The sequence below is a fragment of the Mchenga conophoros genome, linkage group LG9 (genome assembly GCF_057382185.1).
Source record: "Mchenga conophoros isolate Kocher_MC1m ecotype Shallow Benthic linkage group LG9, M_conophoros_male_GT1.1, whole genome shotgun sequence".
In the NCBI taxonomy this organism is placed as follows: Eukaryota; Metazoa; Chordata; class Actinopteri; order Cichliformes; family Cichlidae; genus Mchenga; species Mchenga conophoros.
In genome coordinates this window covers 25996069-26020338 of record NC_140534.1, presented here as the reverse complement: position 1 = coordinate 26020338, position 24270 = coordinate 25996069, and the positions used below count along the sequence as shown (strand labels likewise).

Sequence of the window (24270 nt, the reverse complement as noted above, 5' to 3'; positions counted from 1 at the left end):
CATGACCACACATCTGTCACACCAAGTTACCAAACTCAAGACCATCACAGAGTTTGAAGAAAAAGATAACGTCTAATTGATACGGATGCTGCAGCACTTTCTCTGGCACATTATGATGCAATTTAACCAATCCTAACCTTCTCTCCCCTGAATTTTGATGCTGTTCATTTGTAAATGAATCACTTACCCTACCAGCCAGACATCAAAAGGGAAAAAAGGCTTTGTTTCAATTTTCTCACGGTGTCGTAATAAATTACCAAAGGAAATCATTTTATTCCTAATTGACAGGTATTTACCAAGCCTACACATTTACTTAAAATGATTCAAAGTGAGCAGATCTGTGTCTGCATGCTGTAATAACCCACCAACATGTGTGCATACAAATGGCTGAAACTACAACCAAAAGAGCAAGCGTAGAAAACCCGAAGCTATACTTAGTCTTGAAGATGTAAGGTAACGAGCTTATCTGGATTTATGATCAAAGCGACTCACTTCTCATACTGGACCGTATGCAATATGATATACAGAGTGTTTTTGATAATTAATGCTAAATATTTAGTAATACCCACTGTTGCATCACCAGTCTTTAGGATGATCATTCATTAATTTTTGCTTCAGGTCAGTTTGGCTAAGTGACAGACGGAGGGGTTTCAATGAAGTTACAGAAATCCAAAATAAAGAGAAGAAAAGGAGTTAAATTGGATCACTTTCCAGCAGGAAACACAAGGAAATAAGATATATTTCATCTTTTAAGCTATGTGTTTTCTTTAAAGTTACACCCTTTGTAATTAATGATACATTTTTGTCGATGTTCTTGTTTATTCGACCTAGATGAAACAACACTGTAATGGATGAAGTAACATTTATGTTTTGTAGTCCGTCTTCTGTATATTGTAGTTTCGATATGTCACACTGGCCTATTTTACAAGTGCTCGTTAAATGGCCGTAACGCTGTTATCATTTGTGCTAGAGATGAAATGCAAACAGCTTTGGGAAAGAATAGAAGAAATTTGCTGTAAAAAAGTCAGCTCCACCTGGATTTTACCATGTGCTCGTCACATGATCTTACTCCTCGACAATTTTAATCTAAAGAGAAAATTAAAATTGTCCCTGAAAGATGAGAATTATTTTGTAATTTTACAGCCAAAATTACAAAAAACATCCAGGTGACCTGTATGATACTTGGATGATAAAGGATTAAGGAGTCTAGTCAGATTCTCTGAGCACCGAAAGTCCTTTTGAATTTTTCTTCACAAATTTGCTTAACCCCATGACGTTCTCGCTCAAAGTGATTAGAAAAGGAGGTAGGAGGTCATTTTTTGGATTATTTGACGGTACCCTCTCCCTCCTGTCTGCCACATCCTGATTAGTCTCCCCCCCGCCCCCCAAACACCTGTTCCCTATTTGCCAATTACTCACCCATCTCCCATCAGTGAGCTGCTCACTGCAGGATGTGCTGTTCCTGTATGTTCCCTGTCAGATCGTCTTACTTTCACCATGTCAAGATTTCCAGGCATTTCTTAGTTTTTCTTGTTTTCTAGTGTTCTTGTTATTTCTCATGTTTAGTCATTGATTTTCTTGTGTATGACCTTTTTGGGCTGTTTTATGGATTTGCCTTTTGCCTGCTCCCTACTTGGATTGTTTACTTTGCTGCCTTCCTTGTTCCTATGATCACTGCTTATTTTTGACTAAAAATATAGACTTTGGACATTTACTAAGCCTCCCCTGTGTTCTCTGTTCAAGTCCTTTCCTCTCTCGTTGTTACATTGCAGAAAATACTGACCTTATTTCCTGTTGAAAGGGAAAAAATAAGTTGAAAGAAAAGAAATCAGACAGCAATCCAAGTTCAAAGAATATCAATTATATTAAATCCTGATCTGACTGACCTATGATACACATTCCTAAAAAATAAGACCAATGTTCTTCTGTGTTCTAATTTATAGTTAATTTAATGATTTTACAAAATATACTGTTAAAGGCATTTTCTAATCATTTGAATGACAGCTCTGCAGTCTTACAAGAAACGGATGCAGGCAGAAACATGGATATCAGCATAGAGAGTGAAGGTGAGACAAAGGTTCTACCTCTGTAGGGCGGATGCTGTTTGGTTATGAAAAGTATGACATGGACCAGAAAACTGTACTTTGCAAATTATGACTTAGGTCAACTCAAATACCAAGTAGTCCCACATGCATTAAACTGTGACGCACTGTGTTTTCTGACACCTTTCTAACCAATTTGAGCTAAAGTAGTTCATCTGTTGCATTGAACTACTCAGCCTTAGCCTTTGGTCCCCACATGCATCAACGAGTCTTGGCCATCCATCACTGCTCCGTCCTTGGACCAGTTTAAGATACCGACCACCGGAGACCAGGAACACCCCACAAGAGCTGCAGTTTTGAAGATACCCTGATCCATTCATCTAGTCATTGCAATTTGGCCCTTGTCAAACAAATCTTTATGCTTGCCTATTTTTTTTTTTTTTTTTTTTTTTGCTTTCAACACATTGACTTTGAGGATAAAGAGGTTTGGGTTACATCTCACAGTCCTAGTTCCATTGTAAAGTCAAATGCTCAAAGTAATTAAGATCAAGCAATGTAAATTAATATTGTAATTTATCAAATTTTATGTGACTTTTTTACTTTTTGACTGATGGCTCTCAATTAACATGAATCAATTCAATATTTTAGGTCTTTAACTATTAAGCATTTTATTAAGTCTTATTTCAGAGTATTTGTTTGTATTGTGTGAATATGCACTGTTTCATTGTTTCAGTGTCTTAAGTGGGCGCGACAGGACTCCAGGTTTGTAGTGGCTCAATTTTGGACAATAACATAAATAATATGCTCTAAAGTGTCCAGCACTTTAATTTACCTGCAATTAAGCAGAACATTTAACATGTTATAACAGCAATTATCTACCTGAGTTCTGCCATTTGGTTTTCCTATACAGTGTAGATAATCTTGAAATGGGAAGAAATCACAGTAAATGCAGGTCTGACACAGTGAACACATATTTATTAAGTTTAGGTGTATGTTTATGGCCAACAAGAAATATTAAAGTTTCACTGAGACAGAAAGATGAGGGATGTTGGTAATAATGTTGGTGAAAAATAAGCTGCAAAACACTCAATCACACAGAGTCCAGTAAATTATCTCCAAAGGAAGTGGATCAATAGGTCAGGTGGTGTGTGTCTGTGCATATACGTGTTTCCCAGCCCTACTTGACCTCTTAACAGCACTGCAGGGCTGGACTTCTTAAACCCTGGACGCAGCACATTAGCAGAACTACACAGCTGAGCAAGTTGGAGTGGAACTTTTCTACGTGAACGGATAAACAGTTCACTCAGAGAAATCTTGAGGGAGAAGCAAAGTCATTTAACTTCACTCGAAGCAGAAACACCAATAAGTAGAAACTGAGCAGCCTACTCGTTTAAATTCCTGCACCTTGACCCAAAGCATTGGCTCAAACAAAGTGCAAATTCAGTACGGGTGTTCTTTTTTCCCCAGTCATCGATTTCAAATCTGTCATTCTCACTGTGTAGAACTAATTGAACCTGATCTTCTTTTTTTAAGGCATATGAATGATGAAAGCAATACATACACAAACTTCAAAGAAATTATATGCATTCGTGTTGCGCCGATATTTTAGAAGCAACAGTATTTTCCATTTGCAAGTTTCTAAACACTGTTGTGAACAATCCAGACCTGTTCTATTTAATTAAATATGTATGTAAATCACACTAAATACAGTCTACATCATATCGCCGAGCAATCACAGCAGCCTCTAAACTATAACAAATACTCAATTCATGTCAAACCTGTATTCAAGCTATTAAAGTCACAAAGGAGAAAAAGTCAGACCCCAATTGCTTCACAGAGCAGGGCTGTATTTCAACATCTGACTGTTACACCAGTTTCCAGTTCAATGCTGTGACATTTTTTTGATCCAGGCAACATTTACATGATCCATCAGTTCACAGTTCCAACAGAACCATTATATCGGCTAAGACATGATTGACAGATCACAGCGGGGAGGAATATGAGAGCGGGTTTTTTTACACCGTCTGCTGATAAAGGCAAAGAATGCACCATTTTACACCAACTGTGTTACACGAGTTTAAATGTCAGAAGCTTGCAGGTAGATCCTGCAGATCCTCCTTCGATAAAGCAAAGATTAAAGAATTAGACCCATTATTTCATTCAATTAATGAGCCCTGTGTGTTGACAAATGTCAGGAAAGGGGGGCTTTTATAGTTTTAAAAAGTGGCATTTACAATGGAGTATCATACCGAGTATAACAACGAAACCTGAGCATGTGACCTTCAGCTTGCTTTAATGCCTAACACTGACTGGGATTTGTTACATTGCAGTGAAACTGCTAAGGCATTGGAAAAGGGCAGGTGTTTGAAAAGAATATCAATTTACCAAAACACTTTACAATACGTTAGAGAGCAATTACTTCAGTTATTATGAGAGGCTGCTTCACTGTTTTGGAAGAATATTATGTCTGTGTTGACTCAGCTTGCTATCTCTGCAAAGCAACTATTTCATTAGTGGGGTGGGAGATCGATTCTCTGGCAAATCATAAGCTGTGTCTCATCAGGGCGAGTAAATGAACCCTCGCTTCTACTCACACTGTTTAAGACTGCAGCTGGGTATGAGGAAGGAGTGATGGCGCTTTGCCTTAGGAGGAAAAAAATTAAGCTGAAGTTGGATTTTTATGCAACATGAAAGCCAAGGGTAGATTGGTACAGATCGGAGAGTTCAAGGAGGGAGGGAGGACTTAAACATACATAGCCAATATTGTAAGAGGACTCTTAATGGAGACAAAGGACGTCTTTTATTTCCATAACAAACTTGTACACTTGCGTTCGGAAAGGCTCTTCAATAAATATATTTAGGAGATCCTTCAGCAAACAAAGGGCGGCCTTTACTATGAAGAGTTATGTAAAAGCTGAAGGAGACAATCCATTTATATTTTCTGTACGAATTAGATCGTTCGCTAAAGAACGTCTCTACAGAGTACTACCGCTACACACAATTTCTGCACTAATGAGCTAAAAGACTCCTGGGAATACAAGTGTTTAAGTTCAATCATCATTAATTTAGTGGTGTTGTGACGGTTATGCTGCGTTTGGACTTTTTTTGTGTGGATGTGTGATCCACTTTCCACTGTTTGTGTATCTGAGAACAGTGTTGAAGTTTAGCTAGCAACGAGCCACCACAACAGAGATTAATTACCTGTGGCTAGTATTCAAGTATTCATCAGTGTTCCTGTGACAGTGCAGTGAAATGAATACCATGTTTTTAAGCTTGCTATCTTGTCATAATCAAGGGCCCGAGTGCAGAAGACTGCAGTTCCTTTAGTGGCCCTTTGAGGCTGGTTCCACAAGCAAGTCAGCCACGTTAAACCTCACCGAGGAAAGAAACCACTTTAAAGCCCGCTACAATTTTTTGCTACTTCTCATCAACTCAAAGAACTAGATCTCTCAGTCGTGTTTGTGGTGTCGGTGCCTTTTCAAAGTACATTATCTCTCCAAACTGTCCCATTCTGTTGCTTGATCACTAAGCCTGCTAGCATTTTATGTCATTAGGAGATGTCTGTTTATGTGCGCTGCACCCATAGAATTCCTCTTGCTTTGCTAATGTAGCCTGACAGCTCATACTGATAACTGTCCCCTTCACCTTCAAAACAGGGTCCCACAAACCAACAGGTGATATCACAGTGGTTACATCCAAATGGGCATAGTTCAAAAACAATAAAAACTAACCTCATAGCCAGCAACATGTAGCTTGAGAACCTGGTTAGTGGTTTTACACTCAATGCCCACTTTGTTAGTCACGCCTGTTAAACTTCTTATTAACGCTTTAATTGGCCAATCACACGTCACCAACTAAGTGCATTTAATCATGTAGACATGGCTGAGACGACCTGCTGAAGTTCAAACTGAGCATCAGAATGGGGAAGAAAAGTGATTTGAATGTGACATGTTTATTGGTGCCAGACATAGTGGTCTACTTCAGAAACTCTGGATCTACTGTACAACATATTGAACCTTGTGGCAGATGGGTTACAGCAGCAGAAGACCACACCACGCAACACTCCTGTCAGCTGAAAATAGCAAACTGAGGTCGCTATTTGAAAGGATGAAGCCATCCTGCCTTGTTTCAAAGGCATAGACCGGTGTAATGGTGTAGGGGATATTTTGTTGACACACTTTGTACCAATTGAGCATCATTTAAACACCACAGCCTACATGAGGATGGTTAGTGAGCATGTCCATCCCTTCATAACTACAGTGTACCCATCTTAAATAATAATAGTGTCCAATGACTGTAGCTCTATGACACTTTAATATATTTTTGTACAAAACTATTTATGGAGATTAAAAAAGAAAGAGTAAAATGGCCTCTATTATATAGTGTGGTGGTGTAATATCTTTCACAGTAAGAGTGCTGCAGATTATAGAATGCATATTATAAAAGCAGCACTTTGATGTAGGCAATTCTAACTGGCAGCACATTATTGTAATTTAACAGGGCAAGTTTTAAAGTGTTTGTGATCACGATGGCTTCTTGTTTCTAATGAATCTCTGTAATACAAGACCATTATACTGTAATAGTATCACTACATTTTGTTTTTGTAGTTCACTTTGCCATAACTGTCCACACTGTGCTCTTGTAGTACCTTAATTACAAGTACATTTATAAATTCATTTTACCTGTAGGTGTTGTATTGTTTGGATATCAAGCTTCCAGCGAGCCCCTTTTTTGGTCTGAGCAGCACAGAACAGCTGTATCATTCCTTCACCTGTATCAATGTTCTACATCTGATCCAAAAAAAAGAAAAAAAAAAAGAAAAAGAAAAGAAATTACAGCGAGAATTCAAACCTCTCTTCAGGACTTGTCCAATAAAATAAAAAAAAGAACTTGTTTCTTCACAACTGAAAGCACACGGATGGATTTTCTTTAGGACAACAATGAAATGGTCAAGGGTTTTCAAGCACAGCAGCAGGGTAGCAGCTACATCATTTTTCTCATGAGGAGAGCGACAGAGCCAGGAGAGTTTTCAATATCCTCCTCTTACTACACCTCTTTCTCCCTCCTGGCAGTTTCCCCAGCAAATCTACACGACACAATGCAGCCTCACAACACGCCATTCGCAGCCTATTTGCTGTGAACACCTCGCCAACGATCCCCGTCTCTGTAACTCAGAATAACAAGTCTGTTTGATAACTTTGGGAGACAACTCTGGATGTGAATGGCTCACTATAAAGTCTCGTCACAGATGTTTGCAACAAATGCATTTTTGATCAGCGCGCCGAGCACTTCCTTGGCTTTAATCGCCTTCAATCGTCACATGAAGGAAACACAATTTAATTGAGCACGGAGCAAGGAATGAAAAAGAAATCACAGACTGGCGGCAGGGACGGGTGGGGAGGGGGGGGACAGGTGGAAGAGGAATATGGAGGGAGCAAAGACAAACAATCAGAGATTACAGAGGCCTTTCAACTGAGCGGTTTTGAGCCTGGTAGGAAGATTTTCTCTCTTCTACGCTGGTGAAATGCATGTTAGGCTTCATTCACTGTCCACGGTGCTGAAACAAGCCACAGCAGCTCCTGTAATCCATGCACTTCAAGCTCTGTGCGTTTGCCGCTTCCACACATGCAGCTGGGGAAAAGTGAAGCGTCAGCACATTTGTGAAGCACACGTATATTCAGTTCACGTATACAGCCATCCCTCTGTATCCTTGCCTTCTTCTCATGGTGATAAGTGATTCTTGAAATCAGACTTCTGCACCTCAGAGAAAAGCTACTTCTAATAAATCTGATTATGTCTCACACCCGTGCAGACCTGCTTTCAGCAATTAATCCAGGAGCAAACAAGGGATGAAGTCATGCTTTTCCTAACCCCCTGGGTTTCTTACTGTAGCTCTAACCCCCGATGAAGAACACACAGACGGTTTCAGTGACAAACACACAGCGAGGGTGGCTGTGTCCTCTGTAGCACAACGTATAGTAAAAGCTAAGCCTACTGTGTCCAGTCTGAATTACAACTGGCTTCCCCCAACTTCACCAAACTGTAAAAGGCACAGAGAGGATGCTACATCCCAGTCTTCTTAAATGCAAATCACCAGCAGAAGGATGTAAGCTTGGAGATGTGAGGGCAGACAGAGCAGCCGATATTGCTTTATAGGGTTTGCAGTGTCGTTTAAAGGGAAGCGCAGGGGGAAGACATCGGCTGTAGAAGTGCAAGAAAATAAATGTTTTTATTTGAAACCAGCCCTTCTGATTTAAACTATACGACGCATAAGTAATAATGCAGTAATAAGACAGTGACAGTTCACGCAAACGCGCGCTCGCCATTTGGCACAAACTATAAATTAAAGCGAATAACGCAGTCCGGTGCACAGCAGTGGTGGTCCTTTAAACCGGCTGCCAATAACTTCGGAGTTGGATGCACATTCGTACACTCACCTCAAACAAGGGTCCGATTTTATTCTTCTCCAGATACGACTGAATTCTTGACTGTTGAAGAGACGCCATGGAGAAACTGTTGTGTTGAGCTTTTAGCGGGATGAAATCATGAGGTGAGCCGCTGTCATTCGTCCTTCAGGAGACGTCTCGGCGAATTGAAATGTAGAAAATGTGCACCGAGCCACGTTAAGTTCAGGCAGGTTTGCGTCAAGTGCGGAGCGGGTGACTCTGAGTCCGGCTCATCCTGGAGGAGAGTCAGCCCGGGACCTTCCCCAGCTTGTCGCCTTACTGACTCTGTGGCTGTAGCTTCCCCGCATGAGCCAATGCCACAGCGGCTCTGTGACAGGGATTACAAATCTTCCGCTTACTGGCTGCCAGTTTTAACCGCGCCACGGCCACTCCCACTTATACACCGGGCACTGCCTAGCACTATCTTTAACGAGACTGTGGTGTGTGCGTGCGCGCGCTTCAGCATGATAATTGGGCAACAAATTCGTGCACTGACCAGTTACTGCGCATTCTGCTAATTACCACAAGGAAACAAGCGCACTTCTCTCCTCGTAGCTTTAATTAGGCCACATTACCTGCACACTGATAAGTAAAACTGCATGCACACCTAAATAAAGAGTTGTGGAAAGGCGGGTACCTTCTACACCAACCACAACCAACATGGCCGGTGGAAAAATGGTCATTTTCAGGAGTAAATCAACTACAGAAGTGTCCCCTGTAATCAGCTTTAATGTACATTTTACAAACTGTATACATGGCAGGATTATTATTATTATTTTGTAGGATTTTGAAGGGAATATGCAGAAAACCCCCAATCATCTTCATTTTTACATTGATCATACAGAGGCATACGGTCTATGTAGGAAACATCACCCTTTGCATAGTAGCAAGCTAGTCATCCACTCTACAATGATAGCATGTTTTAATCCTGAGTATTGTCAATATATATATAAAAATATAGGAACACAGAATATAGCTCCTAACTGTATGCTGTTTTATGTTAATACTGATAAAAATCACTGAAAAATCTTCATGTGCATGCCTAACAATCTGAACCCAGTGAGACAGTATGACTCTATCAATACTTTCCCCCCTTGTTTTTCTTTCTTTTTGCTAAATGCTGTGCATATTAACAAGTGAATAAACATCTTTTCAAGAAACACACACACACACACACAGTCATATGATTAAACAGCACGGAACTGACAAAGCACTGAAGTCAGAGCTGAACAGAAGCTGACAAATTACTGGCTAATTTGAACAAATACTGTGCCAAATTACATCCAGTATCCTTCTAATCGTTTATTTCATATGCAAATAAAGCTAATACCATGAAATGCAAATGTCCCTCATAAAAACAAGAAGAATAACATGCAGACACTTAACTGATGGGATTAATTTTGTTCATTCATTAAGCTAATTTCGCTCCCTTCGCTCTGACACATTGTCTTGTCAGATGCATCACAGAATAAAAAGAAAATCAACAATATGTATCAAATACAACAGTGAAAAATGTAAAGTATTAAAACACAATCTAAGGTTTAGAAATTCTATTTACACTTTAGGCAGCTACTCTGGACATGTAAAATGAACCCAATAACTCTCTTTAATTAGATTAAGCTATTGGTGGAGGGAAAGCGTTGCTGACTCAAAAGATCCTCAAGACCTCTTCCTGGATGCGATGCATTATGGATCACCATCTGGGGGTGGAGGCTGGCACAGCTTGTACAACCTGATCAGAGAAACACATATGCAACATGACGCTTAATTACATTCAACCAAAGCGATGATTCTTCAGGCTTCAGGTCTTTGTTTGGAGTTACCGGATATGAGGATGCGTACTGGAAGCATGCAGTAATAGCTCTGTATTACCAAGTAAAACAATATTAAATATGCAAAGAGAGTAAAAAACAAGCAAACAACTTGTACGTACTAAAACTATGCACAGTATCTTTGTTACACTTGATAAGTCTGCCCTCTATACATCGTAATGTATAATATAAAGTGCTCATGTATAAGTCCATGAGCTGTTAAATCCGTATTCATTTGTTAAATTATTAAATGTAAAAAGTGTCCTAATAGTTTCCATACTTCTCCCAGTCAAAGCATGGTTTCTTCTGCCACCTTGGTGAGCAGAAACATTGCTGAAGCAACACTTTGATTTGCTCTTGTCCGTGATAGGTCACTTGTAATCCAAGATCAAACTCGAGCAGCATGAGATATGATGTATTTGTTGGTGTGGACCCCTCTATTCTAAATGGTGGTATCAAGAAAACTCTCTTTGCCAACTGAGAATATGAGAAGCATTTGCGCTCATCTCTTCTCCGGGTTCTTTTTTATTTATTTATTTTATAACAAATGCATTAATATTTTACACTTCACATCCGCATCTCCTGAAAGATCATTTCTGCACAGTGGAAAAACGCGGTCTCATTATATTTTCCACAACATCACGTGAATTTCTCGCAACTTGAGCGTTAACAACACGTAACTACGGGGCAAAATGTAAGAGACCCTTCCATCTACAGATCAGCAGGAATGAGAGTCCATCTTGTAAAGACCCTCAGAGGATACATACATATCCCACAGTTGTGGCAGCTACTTATGCTGCAACACTTATGACATAAGCCTGCAGGGAGTGCAGTAATTTTGCTGCATGACCACAATGTCTCAGTGTCTCAACACTAATCATCCGGCCACTAAATTTTATTTGTCAATTTCACTAAAAGGTTCAAAAGGGCTGCCTCTCACACAAAACCTATATGCCATAGCCAAATGGCTAGAGCAGTCTTTGCCCTCCTGTTAAAGCTACTGAGCAACAGGAATCTTTCTGCTAATATCCCTAAAATGACCATTTGGTTCCAGACCTGTTGAAAAAGCACAGGCAGAGATCTATAGCACTACAGCACATGTCCTTCTGCTTAATTCTTCTCAGCTACTCAGATGGACATTATGGAGGCACTTTTTCATGCTGAACAACATCTTGCTGGGTCTTGCCGTTTAATTCTCTCTTCCAAAAGCACTCCAAAAAGCATCTTTTTTGGCCAATGTTATGTGCATAAATAAATAGTTTATTTTCTTACATAGCTTCCATGTCAGTTTCCTCATTAAATTATTGGATTTAATCATAGACTGTATATAAAAGACATACATAATTTTTTGGTGTAAAATGTGAAGCCAATGAGGAAGTGGCTTGACGCTTGATTTACATTTTTTTTTTCACCATTTTTTACAAAAAAGATAACATATGAATAACAGAGGCTCCTTTGCTATGCAGTCTAGTTAGTTAGCAGTAGCTAATCAGCTCTACTCTGTGCTCCAAATATAGTCATGTCTGGTTAATAAATACAGGAAACCCAGAGCTTCAAACTAATGGTCAACATCCTGTGGTTAAATTCATTTTTTATGCCGTCCATGAAAAGAAGTGCGAAGAAAGATCCATAACATGAAGTTTGGAAAAATCCTAAAAAGAGTGGCCTCAAAAACAAGAAAAGCTAATGACCTTTAACTAATGTTGCCAAATGTAAAACGAGTGGTGCCTGTAGCTTTACCTTGGGACGGACGACGGCGTGCGATCCCTCACTCCCAGGTTCTTGGCAGAATTTTGAACTCTTGCCCCCTAAAAGACAAAAAAAAAAAAAAATAATAATAATAATAATAATTGAGGACAAGGACATAAATCCAAAAGCAACAGCCACAAACAGAAGCTGAATGAAACACCACAGAGAGAAGAGCTTAAACAAAGCTTAGACAATAAGCCGAAGAACATTTCTGCCCTCTGGGGGTTGAAGTTCTTTTTCCTAAAGCTACAAAATATATGGTTTGTCAGCTCTTAGTCATAATAAATGCTGAGCAATATCATTCAAACCGTCTACAATCTGACATCTCATGTGCTGTTCTTCCAATAATAGCTTATTGATGTTTATTTAATCAGGAGCACTGTGAAGTTTTGAGTCAGTGTTGACTTTAGTGGAATAGCTCTTCATGGATCTCTGGTTTCCCCTTCTCATCTTTGAAAAGATTTATTTATGGTCATAAATTCAAAAACACAAGAAGCTCATATTTCATCTCTCCAGTGAGTTTTTAATTAACAACATGAAGATCTCCAGCCTTGAATGACTTTCAGCTGTCTGCAGGGGAGAAATTACAGGTTCTTTTCTAAATATTGTATGTTATGAAGCATATGAGGTGCACGGTGCATGTATAGAGTCTAAATTTAAGCTGCTGCTGCCAGTGTGTAGCTCTTCTTTGTTTCTGTGTAGGCAAAGGAACAATGCGGATTAGTCTTTGTAAGGAATTGTAAACCAGTAGTAAGGAATCTGGAAGATGAATAGGGTGTCTGCCTGTGTGTGTTACAGAGTTTGATTATGCCCAGTCAGGAGTATGTCTGCTCTTTGCTAATGTTCCTTTAGTCTGCTGGCTGTGCGCAGAGTCGGCAGATAAATGACTGTAGGGGGGCAGGAAGCAACTTAGGCTTTCAATTTAGAGGCACGAACACCTGCGCTCACAAACACACCGTCTCTACATCTGCGCTGCATGCAAGTAAGCAAAAAAAACCACATAATCAAATCTTTTTTTCTTTTTTTTTTTAAAGAGGTCATCAGCGGATCTGCATCTGCTCTTTGAGCAGAGAGAGAGCAAGCGGCCAAAAGTGCATTAGCCGACCTCTCAGTTACAACGCTGCCGTGCCCCATCTTACCGTCTGTTTCGAGTTACAGCCAGATAACAGGATAGCATCAGCAATTACTCGATGCCTATCACGGCCATCCATTCTGATGCCTCCAGACAGAGATGAACCCTAATGTCCCTGAAGGACACAGCATACAGAGACGACACCAAAACTATATTAAAAGCAAATTAAATAAGTGGAATTTTGTTTACACGACTCTGAAATTATCCGAGGACTTTTACAGACCAACATAATGAATGTATACTCTCAAAGGATGGTTCTGGAGACGATAAAAACAAAGCGAAGAGAACTTTAAACCACAAATCTGTGAAACTTTCAGAATCTTATTAGGTTCCAACAGGATATTACACTTCTTGTTTTTACCTACTTCACAAGTAAGTAAAAAGAACAGGCATCTACATCCACAGCATCTACTCTCTCCATCCACTTTATTAGGTACACCTATTCAACTGTTCGTTAAACACACAATCTAAATTCCAATCATGGCAATAGGCTATCAAAACCAATATGTTGGTAACAATAGGTTTATCCTGTCCTATCTATTGCTAAAGCCCCACAAACACTTAGTAAATGTTAAAGTTTAGGCTTTCTGGAATATCTTCTTCACATCATTTATTATCACATTTTCTAATAAATAATCTTCAATTTTACGCCAATCTATACTACAGTTATTAAGATATTGTAGTCTGGGCCACAGTGGTGGAAAAGCAGGCAGATTCTGCCATCAATAAAGCAGCCAGCATGTAATTATCACAGGCTCAAATACATATAATGCTAAAGAATATAAGATTAAATATGGTTGTCCAGGAAACAGAGTTCAAATAGTGCATGCACAGTCCTTCGGTGGTTTATAATGAGCATCAGTTCGCTCACGCATGCAAAGTGCTGCCTGTAATCAGTAGAAATGTTTTCATTTTTCACATGTTGACTCTCTTTATGTACTGTGTCAGCTTCTAAAAAAATGGGAGACGTAATATTTGCCCCCAGCTTTAATTGAAAGTAAAATTAATTATGATGAGTATTTGTCAGCATTTTCAATCTGGTTTAAAAAGCAACGCTTACTTCTCCGCAAAATTAACTTCTTATAGATATTTTAAAAACTTGAAAGGGACTAGATTTTTCTTTTTTCATGAGTTCATAAAGCCAATGCTATAAGTTATTCTTTACCTTTAGTATAAAGCTGTACACTGTTTGTATACAGAGCAAATATTGGATGTATTTGATGCAATTTGGGCAAAGCAGGTCTACTCTCAGCGTGATTTGTAAACCTCCACGCAGCATTCTCAGTCTGAATTACGTTGTCTGGGCTTGATGGATGAATCCTGCTGGGACTGGATTCTGTGCTGATAACCTTTTTTTGTGAGCAACCGTGACTCTACAGCGAGAAAGAAGATGTGTCATTCAAACCCTGTGTGATATTCATATTCACCAAATTCATCAGCTGATGTCTGAGAGCAAGGGTAGGCACACACACACACACACACACACACACACACACACGCACACACAAACACACACAATGCAGCTCAGATTCCCCAGGTTAACAATGATACAAGGCAAGAGAAAATGTCTCACTACAGAATAAGGTTTACTTGTATTAATCTAAATAATAAATCCCCGTGCCTGCACTTTTCAGAACGGATGTAAAATATCCTCAAATCACAGCCTTCGCAACGAGGTTCCAAATGTTTGCCAGCTGCACACTACACAACTCAAGGTCACACGATGCACAAAGTTGCATCCTGCTGGCTGCCTTCCCATTTCTCTGAGAGGAGAAATTAAATGCCTCTTGTCCTGCAGGATCTGAGCCTACTGGGCAACCTCTCCTCTCAGTGAAAATAGCACTGAAACCACAACTGACACAACTTTCAAAGAGAGTTTGAGCTGTGGTCATGGTTAGAGCCTTTAAAAAACAATAAATAAATAAAAATGAGGTGATAATGTGTATACACTGAAAGACTAATAGGAATTTCTTCCTTTGACTCCTAATGCATATGCAGATAAACAAACAAGCCCCAGACTTTCAACGAGTCTGCTGAGTTTCTCATTACTCTCTCATTTGGTCCGATTCATATTCTGGTAGCAGCGAATGCATATCTGATCAGTTTGAAATCAGGTTTGGGGGGTGGAAGAGAGAAAGAGGCAAAACAAATTATAATGTAGACAGGAGCTAATGATTTTTCATGTGGACACCAGCTAATATTTCTTTCATTACCCAAAAGCATACTTACTGCCGGTTCCCTTTAAAAATATCATTATTACTGAAGTAATAGACTCTGTGAGAAATATTGACCAAAGAAGTTAAAATGGCACAACTCTTTCTATTCCACTCGACGAAGCGTGCGGTCTATGTGATGACTTCAGATGTAGAAACTGTTCTGTGAGTTGAGACACAAATTTTCTCAGAGTGTGAAAATGTCACCGCAGTAGACACAGCAGCAGCATCAGGATGCTGTGATGAAATTTAACAAAAGAGGCCAAGGTACATTCCAGGTGTGGAAATAAGAGTAAGTCATTCAAAGATACCTTCATGATGCTGTTCTTTTAGTCATCTAAGACAATATCTGTCTATGTGGGGAAGAAAAACTACCCGTCAGAAGGAAAGACGGAAGAATTATGCATTTCTCCTCTGCAATGTATTGTGTGTGTGTGTGTGTGTGTGTGAGTATTATGACTATTAATGTGTCAGTTCAGTTAATTAGCTCTCTAGTTTCCTTTCCACCTCTATGAGTTTCTTCTTTATTATTACTATTATTTTTTTAACCTCAAATAACTTCCATTCACTTTACCCTTATTCATTTATAAACGCCAACGCAGTAGTTATTCTTTTTAAGTCATCGTGGCAGGAAAATGGATTGAGAAGATTTAAATGCTTTAATTGAAAGGCACTTATTTTTCTTGTGTAACAATACTATATACAGTTGGCAGTGTTTGTAGCCCTCTGCAACACAACAGAGGACTGTAAAATCCAACAATCGAGAGTTGATTGAAATGCGGACTTTCAGCTTTAATTCAAGAGGTTTAACAGAAGCATTGCATTTACTGTTTTAGTACAACCATTTTTAAAAACAGTCTTACATTTTCAGAGGCTCAAAATTGACAAGATGTTTAAAGGAAATGCGAGTCCTGTTCCCTCATTACTTGCTGAAAAAAATTAAGCAGAAAAAAGATTTGGAATTGATTGTTTTTGCAGTCCAATTCTGTGGAAATTCTTCTCCCTTTTTAATCTATTGACCGTTCTTCTCTTTTAAAAACAACCCTTTCTCTACTCTCCACTCGCCGCACTGTCTCCATGAGGTTTCACTCACAGGTAAAAGTTTCAGTCTTTAACTTTTTAGCTTTCCTGCTTTACTTTGAACGGGGTTACGTAATGTGTTCACAAACTGAACTGAAGGTCTGTAGTTTTGCTTTGTTTGCACAGCTTCCGGAGAAGCGATGAGGAAAAGACGCCACAAAAATATCCCGAGAGAATGAGGTGGCTGCCAGAGCAGCTTGTCATTCCCTATCAAAACAGAAGAGAAGCTGATCACTGTGGTGATTAATCACCTTGCATCATATAATCAGGGTTTAAGTCAAAGGCAGCCAGGTAAGCTCTTTTTAACAGCCATTCAAAGCACGATTATTTTACCTTCAAAAACACTCCCTCTGAAATGTCAGAGACATGTGTGTAAATGTATGGCACTGGGAAAACTACAAAGTGGACAGCGGCTCGTTATAGCAGACGTCTGCGAAACACATACCTGCTTCCTCATGACATCGGTGGCCTGCATGATGCAGCGAGGTGGAAGGCCGTGGTTTCGAGCCAGCAGGATGGCCTGCTCCAGTGTCACACTCAGGGTGCAGCTGTTAGAGAGAAAACATGCGGTCAGGCTTATTCTCATCAAACAGTGCAATGATGCTTAATCATCTTCTTTACCATCAATCAAAATACAGTATCCACTGAGGAAATCTGGGACTAGGACTTTGTGACGCCTAAAACAAAAAGTTTTTAATGTCTTTTCCCAATTCCATGACTGCAATATTAAAATGCAGTCCGTGTTTGACACATGACGGCAGTCGAGTAGCCTTTGCAGCAGACGGAGACTGAAAGTGAGATCTGACACTGAAACAAACATCAACTGAGAATAAAATCCAGCTCAGCTAAATTACATCACCATGAGAGCGTTTTGCTCCTCTTGACACCTTGCCATTACATCGCATTCTTCCCACCTCACCTTCGCTCGTCTTCGCTCTAATGAATCACTGCACTTGCTTCTGAAAAGTCAATCACCGCGAGCAAACGCGGCGCATCAAGAGGATAACAAGTTCGCTGATCTTTGCCTTAGAACAAGTACAAGAGAGGGAAATTTGTGGCAGACCTCTGGGACTTGAGGAGACTTACAGGTTTTCTTGTCCTCAGCCCAGAGAAAGAAGTCCAAGGACAAGTCAGTGCTTCTCCTTTGGCAGAGGCGCTATACTCTCACCACCATAAGGATGCTATATGTGTAAAATGAGTGCTGACACGAGTCTGTGATTCATTAGTTGCAGCAAACTTTGTTCCCAGGCACATACACAGCCAGCTTCTTCCTCTTCTGCCTTTACACAGACACACGCACACACAGATGGCAGTGTGGGGATAGATCCTTAGAGAGCCAGTGACGGGCATCAAGGCTGCTGGATGACCTTTCTATGATAACAAGCTGTACTGGTAGATCGATCCAGAGCCTTTTCACTGCAAATTGAACTGTCCAAAGTTCCAACACTGCCATGACGCTGCTAAGAAATCTGAGCTGTTTGTTTAATATCGCCTTCTCTCATGGTAGCGTTTCACATTGACCGAGGAGAACGGAAGAGAAGAAAAAAAAAAAAAAAAAAAGAGCAGATGTGAGACGGGGGACTTATCACTGCCAGAAGCCGTTACTTTGAGTCAATCAAATCAAGATTTAAAAGTCCCCTTGAGTTTCAGTTGCATAACTTTATTACAGGGAAACAAGATACGATAAAAGTAATGAACCCAACAATCATTTCCAGTATGTGCCGAAAGATATCCCAGGAGAGAATTTGCAGAGGATGTCCTTTCACAGGCCACCCCAGAATATTTTAAGCACCCGCTTTGAGCTTCCCACACCGATAAAGAAGTGGGGAGAAAAAAAAAGCTAAAAAGGAGGATCTTTAAATACCTCTTCTGCTGGAGCACGATGAAGGAAGTGCAGTTCTGTGTGTGTGCGCGTTAGCCTGCACATTTTCCCTTTTGATTAGGGCTGGTGAGATAGTATGAGATGATTTATACCCATTTGTTTTATGTTGTTCCATCACATATCCCATTTACACTTTGTGTTTCTGCAGAGTGAGCCCATACTGATAAATGAACAAGAGAAAGAAAGACACAAAGGAATGAAAGATAGAATTAAGAGGAGAACTTAAAAAAAGGGGGGAAAGCATAAACAAGCCAAATATAGAATTAGTAGCAACTTTTTTTTTTGCTCTCAGTCAGTGAATCCTCAGAGTAACTGGGAAAAAAAAGGAAAACAGAAACGCTAGGGTTTGCTAATATCACCCAAAATATCACGCTTTCACTGTTATTAAAACTCATCCATCAAGCCAACTAATCCAATCAATAGTGCCTGAGAAGACTGTCACACTGATAATGCAATTTCCACGTAGCTAATCTACTGGCTTGCTTTCACTGGCTTTTCAATTGTTCCAGATTTAGCCAGCGTGCTCATCATTTACATTTTAACAATTCGTAGTCTACAGAGAAAGCAGCAAAAATTGCTTCATTTTCCTACAATCTGTGCACTGTTAATAGTAGAAAGGGGTTTTATTTATTTATTTATATATAAAAAAATTTCCCCACTCGCCCCTGTGGGCGGTCAATCCTTCAAGCTCAGGTCCTCTACCAGAGGCCTGGGAGCTTGAGGGTCCTGCGCAGTATCTTAGCTGTTCCCAGGACTGCGCTCTTCTGGACAGAGATCTCCGATGTTATTCCCGGGATCTGCTGGAGCCACTCGCCTAGCTTGAGAGTCGCTGCACCTAGTGCTCCGATTACCACGGGGACCACCGTTACCTTCACCCTCCACATCCTCTCGAGCTCTTCTCTGAGCCCTTGGTATTTCTCCAGCTTCTCGTGTTCCTTCTTCCTGATATTGCTGTCATTCGGAACCGCTACATCGATCACTACGACCGTCTTCTTCTGTTTGTCTACCACCACTATGTCCGGTTGGTTAGCCACCACCATTTTGTCCGTCTGTATCTGGAAGTCCCACAGGATCTTAGCTCGGTCATTCTCCACCACCCTTGGGGGCATCTCCCATTTTGACCCCGGGACTTCCAGCTTATACTCGGCACAGATATACCTGTATACTATGCCAGCCACTTGCTTATGGCGTTCCATGTATGCCTTGCCTGCTAGCATCTTGCACCCTGCAGTTATGTGATTGATATATATATATATATATATATATATATATATATATATATATATATATATATATATATATATATATATATATATATATATATATATATATATATATATATATATATATATATATATATATCTAGATATAGATATATATAGATATATAAAAACTTGCACCGGGCCAAGGATTTGCGATTCACTCTCCCGTCATACAAAGTCCAATACGCACATCATTCTCCAACTTTGAAGGGTAAAAGAGTGTTTTAAGAGAAAGCCTGTTGACAAATAAACCTCTGATATGGCAGGTGCCGTCACCTGATGTGTCACTACACTTAGCCTGCGTATCTGACTGAGTTGTAGCCAGTAAATGTAATTGCAAACACACAAATATAGGCTGTAGGTTCATAAACAGAACTCATTGCACAGACAACTTTCTATTAGAGCTCTGTCAACCAGACCGCTCCATCCGCAGCCCTTTATCAAGCCATCAGTCACATACGGTGAATGCATGAACGAGCGTGTGCGAGCCTGCGCATATAACCGAGACAAAAAGATATGGAAACTGTCACACGGTAAAGGAAGAGGGTATCAGAGAGACGGGTGGGTGGGTGGGTGGGTGTAGGGGAAGAGCAGAGTACAAGATGAAGATGAAGGCTTGTACTCGGGATCAGCGGTGACAAACGATCTGGATATTTTTGTCCTCATGCACTGATGAATGCTGCCCTCAGCAGCAGGTGAATTAGGAAGCTGTATATAGAGATCAGTGAGAATGGAAGTAATTGGTCCATCTCCTATGTATGCTTTCCTCTGGTCTGAGAAGCATGTCATTAACTAAAATATCCTGCTGTTAATTAATGCAGAGAAAAGTGCATTAATAGAAAACCCCAAGGGCAAACAGTGTGGGGCTCATGAAATTGAGATGTAGCTAGAGAATAAATGAGATGCACGGGAGCAGGGAGAAACTGCGGTGGAAATGGGAAAGGTGAGAAGAGTGTCAACACAAAACAGATGAAAGAGAAAGGAAAATTGCAAGTGCGCTGCCAAAAGAAAGAACATGATGAGCGCAAAACGTATAATTTAACTGGAGGCGGCCCATAGTGAGGTGGAAGATGCGCACAATACATGTGCCCACGCACTTACCGATGAACGCCGCTGTTGCACATGACAATGTGTGTGGCTCCCAGACGTGAGCAGAGCTCAGAGGCCACAGAGAGCAGCCCCACGCCAGAAGCCCCACAGGCGGTGTACTGACAGGCAGCGGTGCGGCGACAACTAATAAAACTTTCCATCAGACGGTAGAGCTCCTCCAGAGCGTTGAGGGGACGCATTAACTAGACAGAAACAACGCAGAGAGGTTAGTGTGGGATTAAATCACAAAGAAAAGAAAAGAAACTGAGTAGATTATAAGGTTAACATTGGCGTTAGACCATTTCTGTCTTAGGCTGTCATATATACATTGTTACAATGCTGGGCATTCAAGGGTGAAGCTTCCAACCAGCTTTTTACAACTTGATCTAGTTGTTGGCTGATGGGATATCCATAATATAGTCAGGCACACAGCCCACTGACCTTCTGATTATAAGGAAAGCTAATAAGTAGACATTTGGGTTAAAGGGAGGAGTCTACTAGAGCAGCTTTGCTTGATTCAAAGAATAAAATATGCAGCCATAAATGAAGATCAAAGTTTCCTTTAAAAGCCATTGCATTGACTGACTTGTTAAGGGCGCCAGCCTCTCTCAGACATCTGTACCTAGCAGATGTCTCAGATCCTTGGATACTGGCTTCCTACTGGTCCCACAGAACTCAGCAACAACACATGAAGAAATCAGCCTTTAGCCACTGTGCACCCAGGCTGTGAAACAGTCTGAGCTTCAGAAATCTGAGGGAAGGAGCTGAACAGCTGGATGTAACTTGGTTTTTCTTAAGGCGACTCTTCCTTTATACTTAGTAATTTCTTTCTCCTAAATACATCTTAATTAAATTGAACAGTTTTGCTCTTCTTACCTTTTGAAGACCATAAGTTTATTAAGAAAAAATGCACTTTTCTAGTTTCAAGGTAAGTGACTGGACTTGACTTTAAAGTGTGATTTCCTGCTGTTGCCCCCCTTGTCTGTTGCAACACATGCAAACAGGTCCATTTTGCAGCATCTACTCCTGCTCTTCGGCTTCCCCCCATAGTGTCACAACTGTACTATGAGGCTGTGTAAGGTCGTTCTTACCTTATCTATGAGGGCTGCTTTTGGTGCAGAGCTAGGCGGCATGTTGGACTGATCGAGGTAGAAAGCCCTGTGTGAGAAAAACAAACGTTAAGTTAATACATGTAGTGAGAGAGAAAACGCCACATACTAAAACCCATCACATGACAGAAGACTTTCATTTAATAATCAATCAAACGTTTTTCTATTTAGCGGTTCCACTGCATGAAATCCAAACTGTTTCCCTACACCATTAGGTCATCAGGAGAACTGGCTGGCTTTCTGGGAAAACTAGGCCACTTGCTCATTATGGACCGCCACCATCTGACTATCAATCATGAGAGTAACTTGGGCACAGCTAAGCAGAAACACAGACTAAGCATCTCTTGTCCTGGGCATCACTCCAAATGCCATTCCCTCATTCATTCATGGAGCACAATCAATATTCCTCTTCCTCCACTGGAGGCAGCACTGCACTGGCGTCCTTGCAGATGGGCGCTGTATGCCGCAATGAGTCCTTCTGAGGTGGAGTGCTACTGGTGCAAACTCAGCAGTCTGTGACTCCATCAAATCTCAGTAATCCAGCAGCGTGCTAAAAATAGATACACTACACCACATTAAACACCCTGTAATAAAATCACATACTCCATTACCTCTAGCTAGAAGCAATTATAATGTTTAACGTACAGTCACCGATATATATCACATTTCTGAAATCTCTAATATAATAATGAAGCAAAAAAAAAAAAAAAAAAACTTAAGAAACTCAGCAACTGCAGACTGAAGGAGGGAGACTGTTTACAAGAATCAGTGAAGCACATCTCATTCATCTGCATTCACTCTGCTATTAAGTGATTAAAATCAAGCCAAGCAGGCATTCATTATGTCTGTGGTGTTTATGCTTGACATAATATTAATGAAATTAATTAATCAGGGCATAGTTAACACATCCCTGACTCAAGATTTTATAGCGATTATTAACTATTCCGGCTAAAATGAAAATTCAATGAGAAAACAAGCATTAAATATACACTATAGTCATACTGGAGGAAACCTGCACCCACCCAGGGAACCAACGCATATGTGTAAAAAACAGATGAATTTTCCTAATCACTTATGCCTATTTAAATATTACACAGCATGCATCTATTCTGTGATACAGATGAGTTCACATGTAAATGTTTCCTGGTAACTAATGCCTATCGGCCAAATGATGCGTTAACTCTGAGGTGTGCTCTTCAAAAGGACTATGAGCAGACTTTACTAAGGGTTCAGATGCAGCTAACAGCCCATGTAATTGGTTCAAGATGGCCTTATCATTCAAATGATGCTCAAGACAGACTAGGATAGTCTGAGCATTTAAAGTGGCCAAAAGCCCACAAATTGCCGAATAACACATGTCAGGAGTAAACGGTCATTTAGTATTTGGCTTAAGCTCCATTTGTAAGTGAGTGCATACTTATTGGAATACGAGTGCGGCGTTCAAGGACAAATCTGAGAAGTAAGCGAAGGTTACATTCAACAGCTTCCAAAGAAAACACTATTCACTTACCAAATCAGCAGCACACATTGAAAGACTGAACGCCACACAAAATGACATTTATTGGAATTCCTCACCCTGAAATAGTTCCTGTTCTGTTATCTGTTTACTCCAACTGTGAGCCCATTCACCCTTGTCCTTATCGGTCAACTGCTCAGACTTTTATCTTCAACGTATATAATAGAATCTGTCCGATAGCAGTCGACTTTTGTGTAACTGTCCAACTCGACTTCGTCTGCACACAGTTGTTTATCTTTTCCAGACAAAACAGACGCACCTCATCTCACCCTTGCACGCTTCTTTTTTGCAGAACCAAGGTCATAATACCCACTGATTATCTCATCCTCCTGAGGTAAGAGTTGTACTAAAAATACCACCAACCACAGCTCAAGGAGCGGGCCAGACTCTCGTGGAGGTCTCTCTAATGACAAAATAATAGGAGTCCAACTTACAAGTGATGTGTGATTTAAAAAGGACCTGCGTTACATCTCCTGAGCCGATGATGTTTTGTCAGAGCTTTGGAAACTGAGCACCTTAGAAACCTTTATTATGGGTGAAATATGACATTTTAAGGCCACACACAGTGCGCAAACATACCACCGTGCGGTAAAGAACACACACAAACACACAGGGTTGAAAAGTCCACTGGGTGTTATTTCTTCACACTGTAACACACTATAACGGCTCCAGTTTCGACTCCCCTTACAGGCATCAATTTTCTAACCCACCTGCACGCTCTAATGTTAAAATTGAAAAATCTCAACTTCTCTTATTTCATTCTCAAGTGTTTTTTGTATTGTTTTTGTTGTTTGTTTTTGGGGAAAACTATGCCAATCAAAGCTTGAGCCTACCATCTGAAAGTAAGTCTGTACCAAAAATAAAGGTTGCATTAAGTATGTGCAATCAAGCTTGTCGTGCTTACAAGAATTTGCCTTCCTTGTGTTTTTGCTTTTAGTA

The 24270-nt window shown here is 40.2% G+C and overlaps 2 protein-coding genes across 5 annotated transcripts in view; both read right to left on the bottom strand.

Annotated features, from left to right (window-relative positions):
• Nucleotides 1–8813, bottom strand: part of lg9h8orf34 (linkage group 9 C8orf34 homolog) — a 69732-nt gene extending 60919 nt beyond the window's left edge. Inside the window, exons 1-2 of one of the 2 annotated variants that reach the window (XM_085287251.1) lie at nt 8480–8813; nt 6725–6832 (exon numbers count right to left, since the gene is read on the bottom strand). In XM_085287251.1, the coding sequence (XP_085143377.1) occupies nt 6725–6805 (81 nt within the window). In that variant the 5' untranslated portion in view covers nt 6806–6832; nt 8480–8813. The remainder of the gene's footprint in view (nt 1–6724; nt 6833–8479) is intronic. The other variant, XM_085287252.1, reaches the window with a different exon arrangement.
• Nucleotides 8814–9199: 386 nt separating this feature from the next.
• Nucleotides 9200–24270, bottom strand: part of prex2 (phosphatidylinositol-3,4,5-trisphosphate-dependent Rac exchange factor 2) — a 92205-nt gene continuing 77134 nt past the window's right edge. For all 3 annotated transcript variants that reach the window (XM_085287248.1, XM_085287249.1, XM_085287250.1), the window contains 5 exons: nt 21798–21864; nt 20719–20909; nt 16919–17021; nt 12040–12107; nt 9200–10220 (listed from right to left, as the gene is read on the bottom strand). In XM_085287248.1, coding sequence (XP_085143374.1) covers nt 10175–10220; nt 12040–12107; nt 16919–17021; nt 20719–20909; nt 21798–21864 — 475 coding nt within the window. In that variant the 3' untranslated portion in view covers nt 9200–10174. The remainder of the gene's footprint in view (nt 10221–12039; nt 12108–16918; nt 17022–20718; nt 20910–21797; nt 21865–24270) is intronic.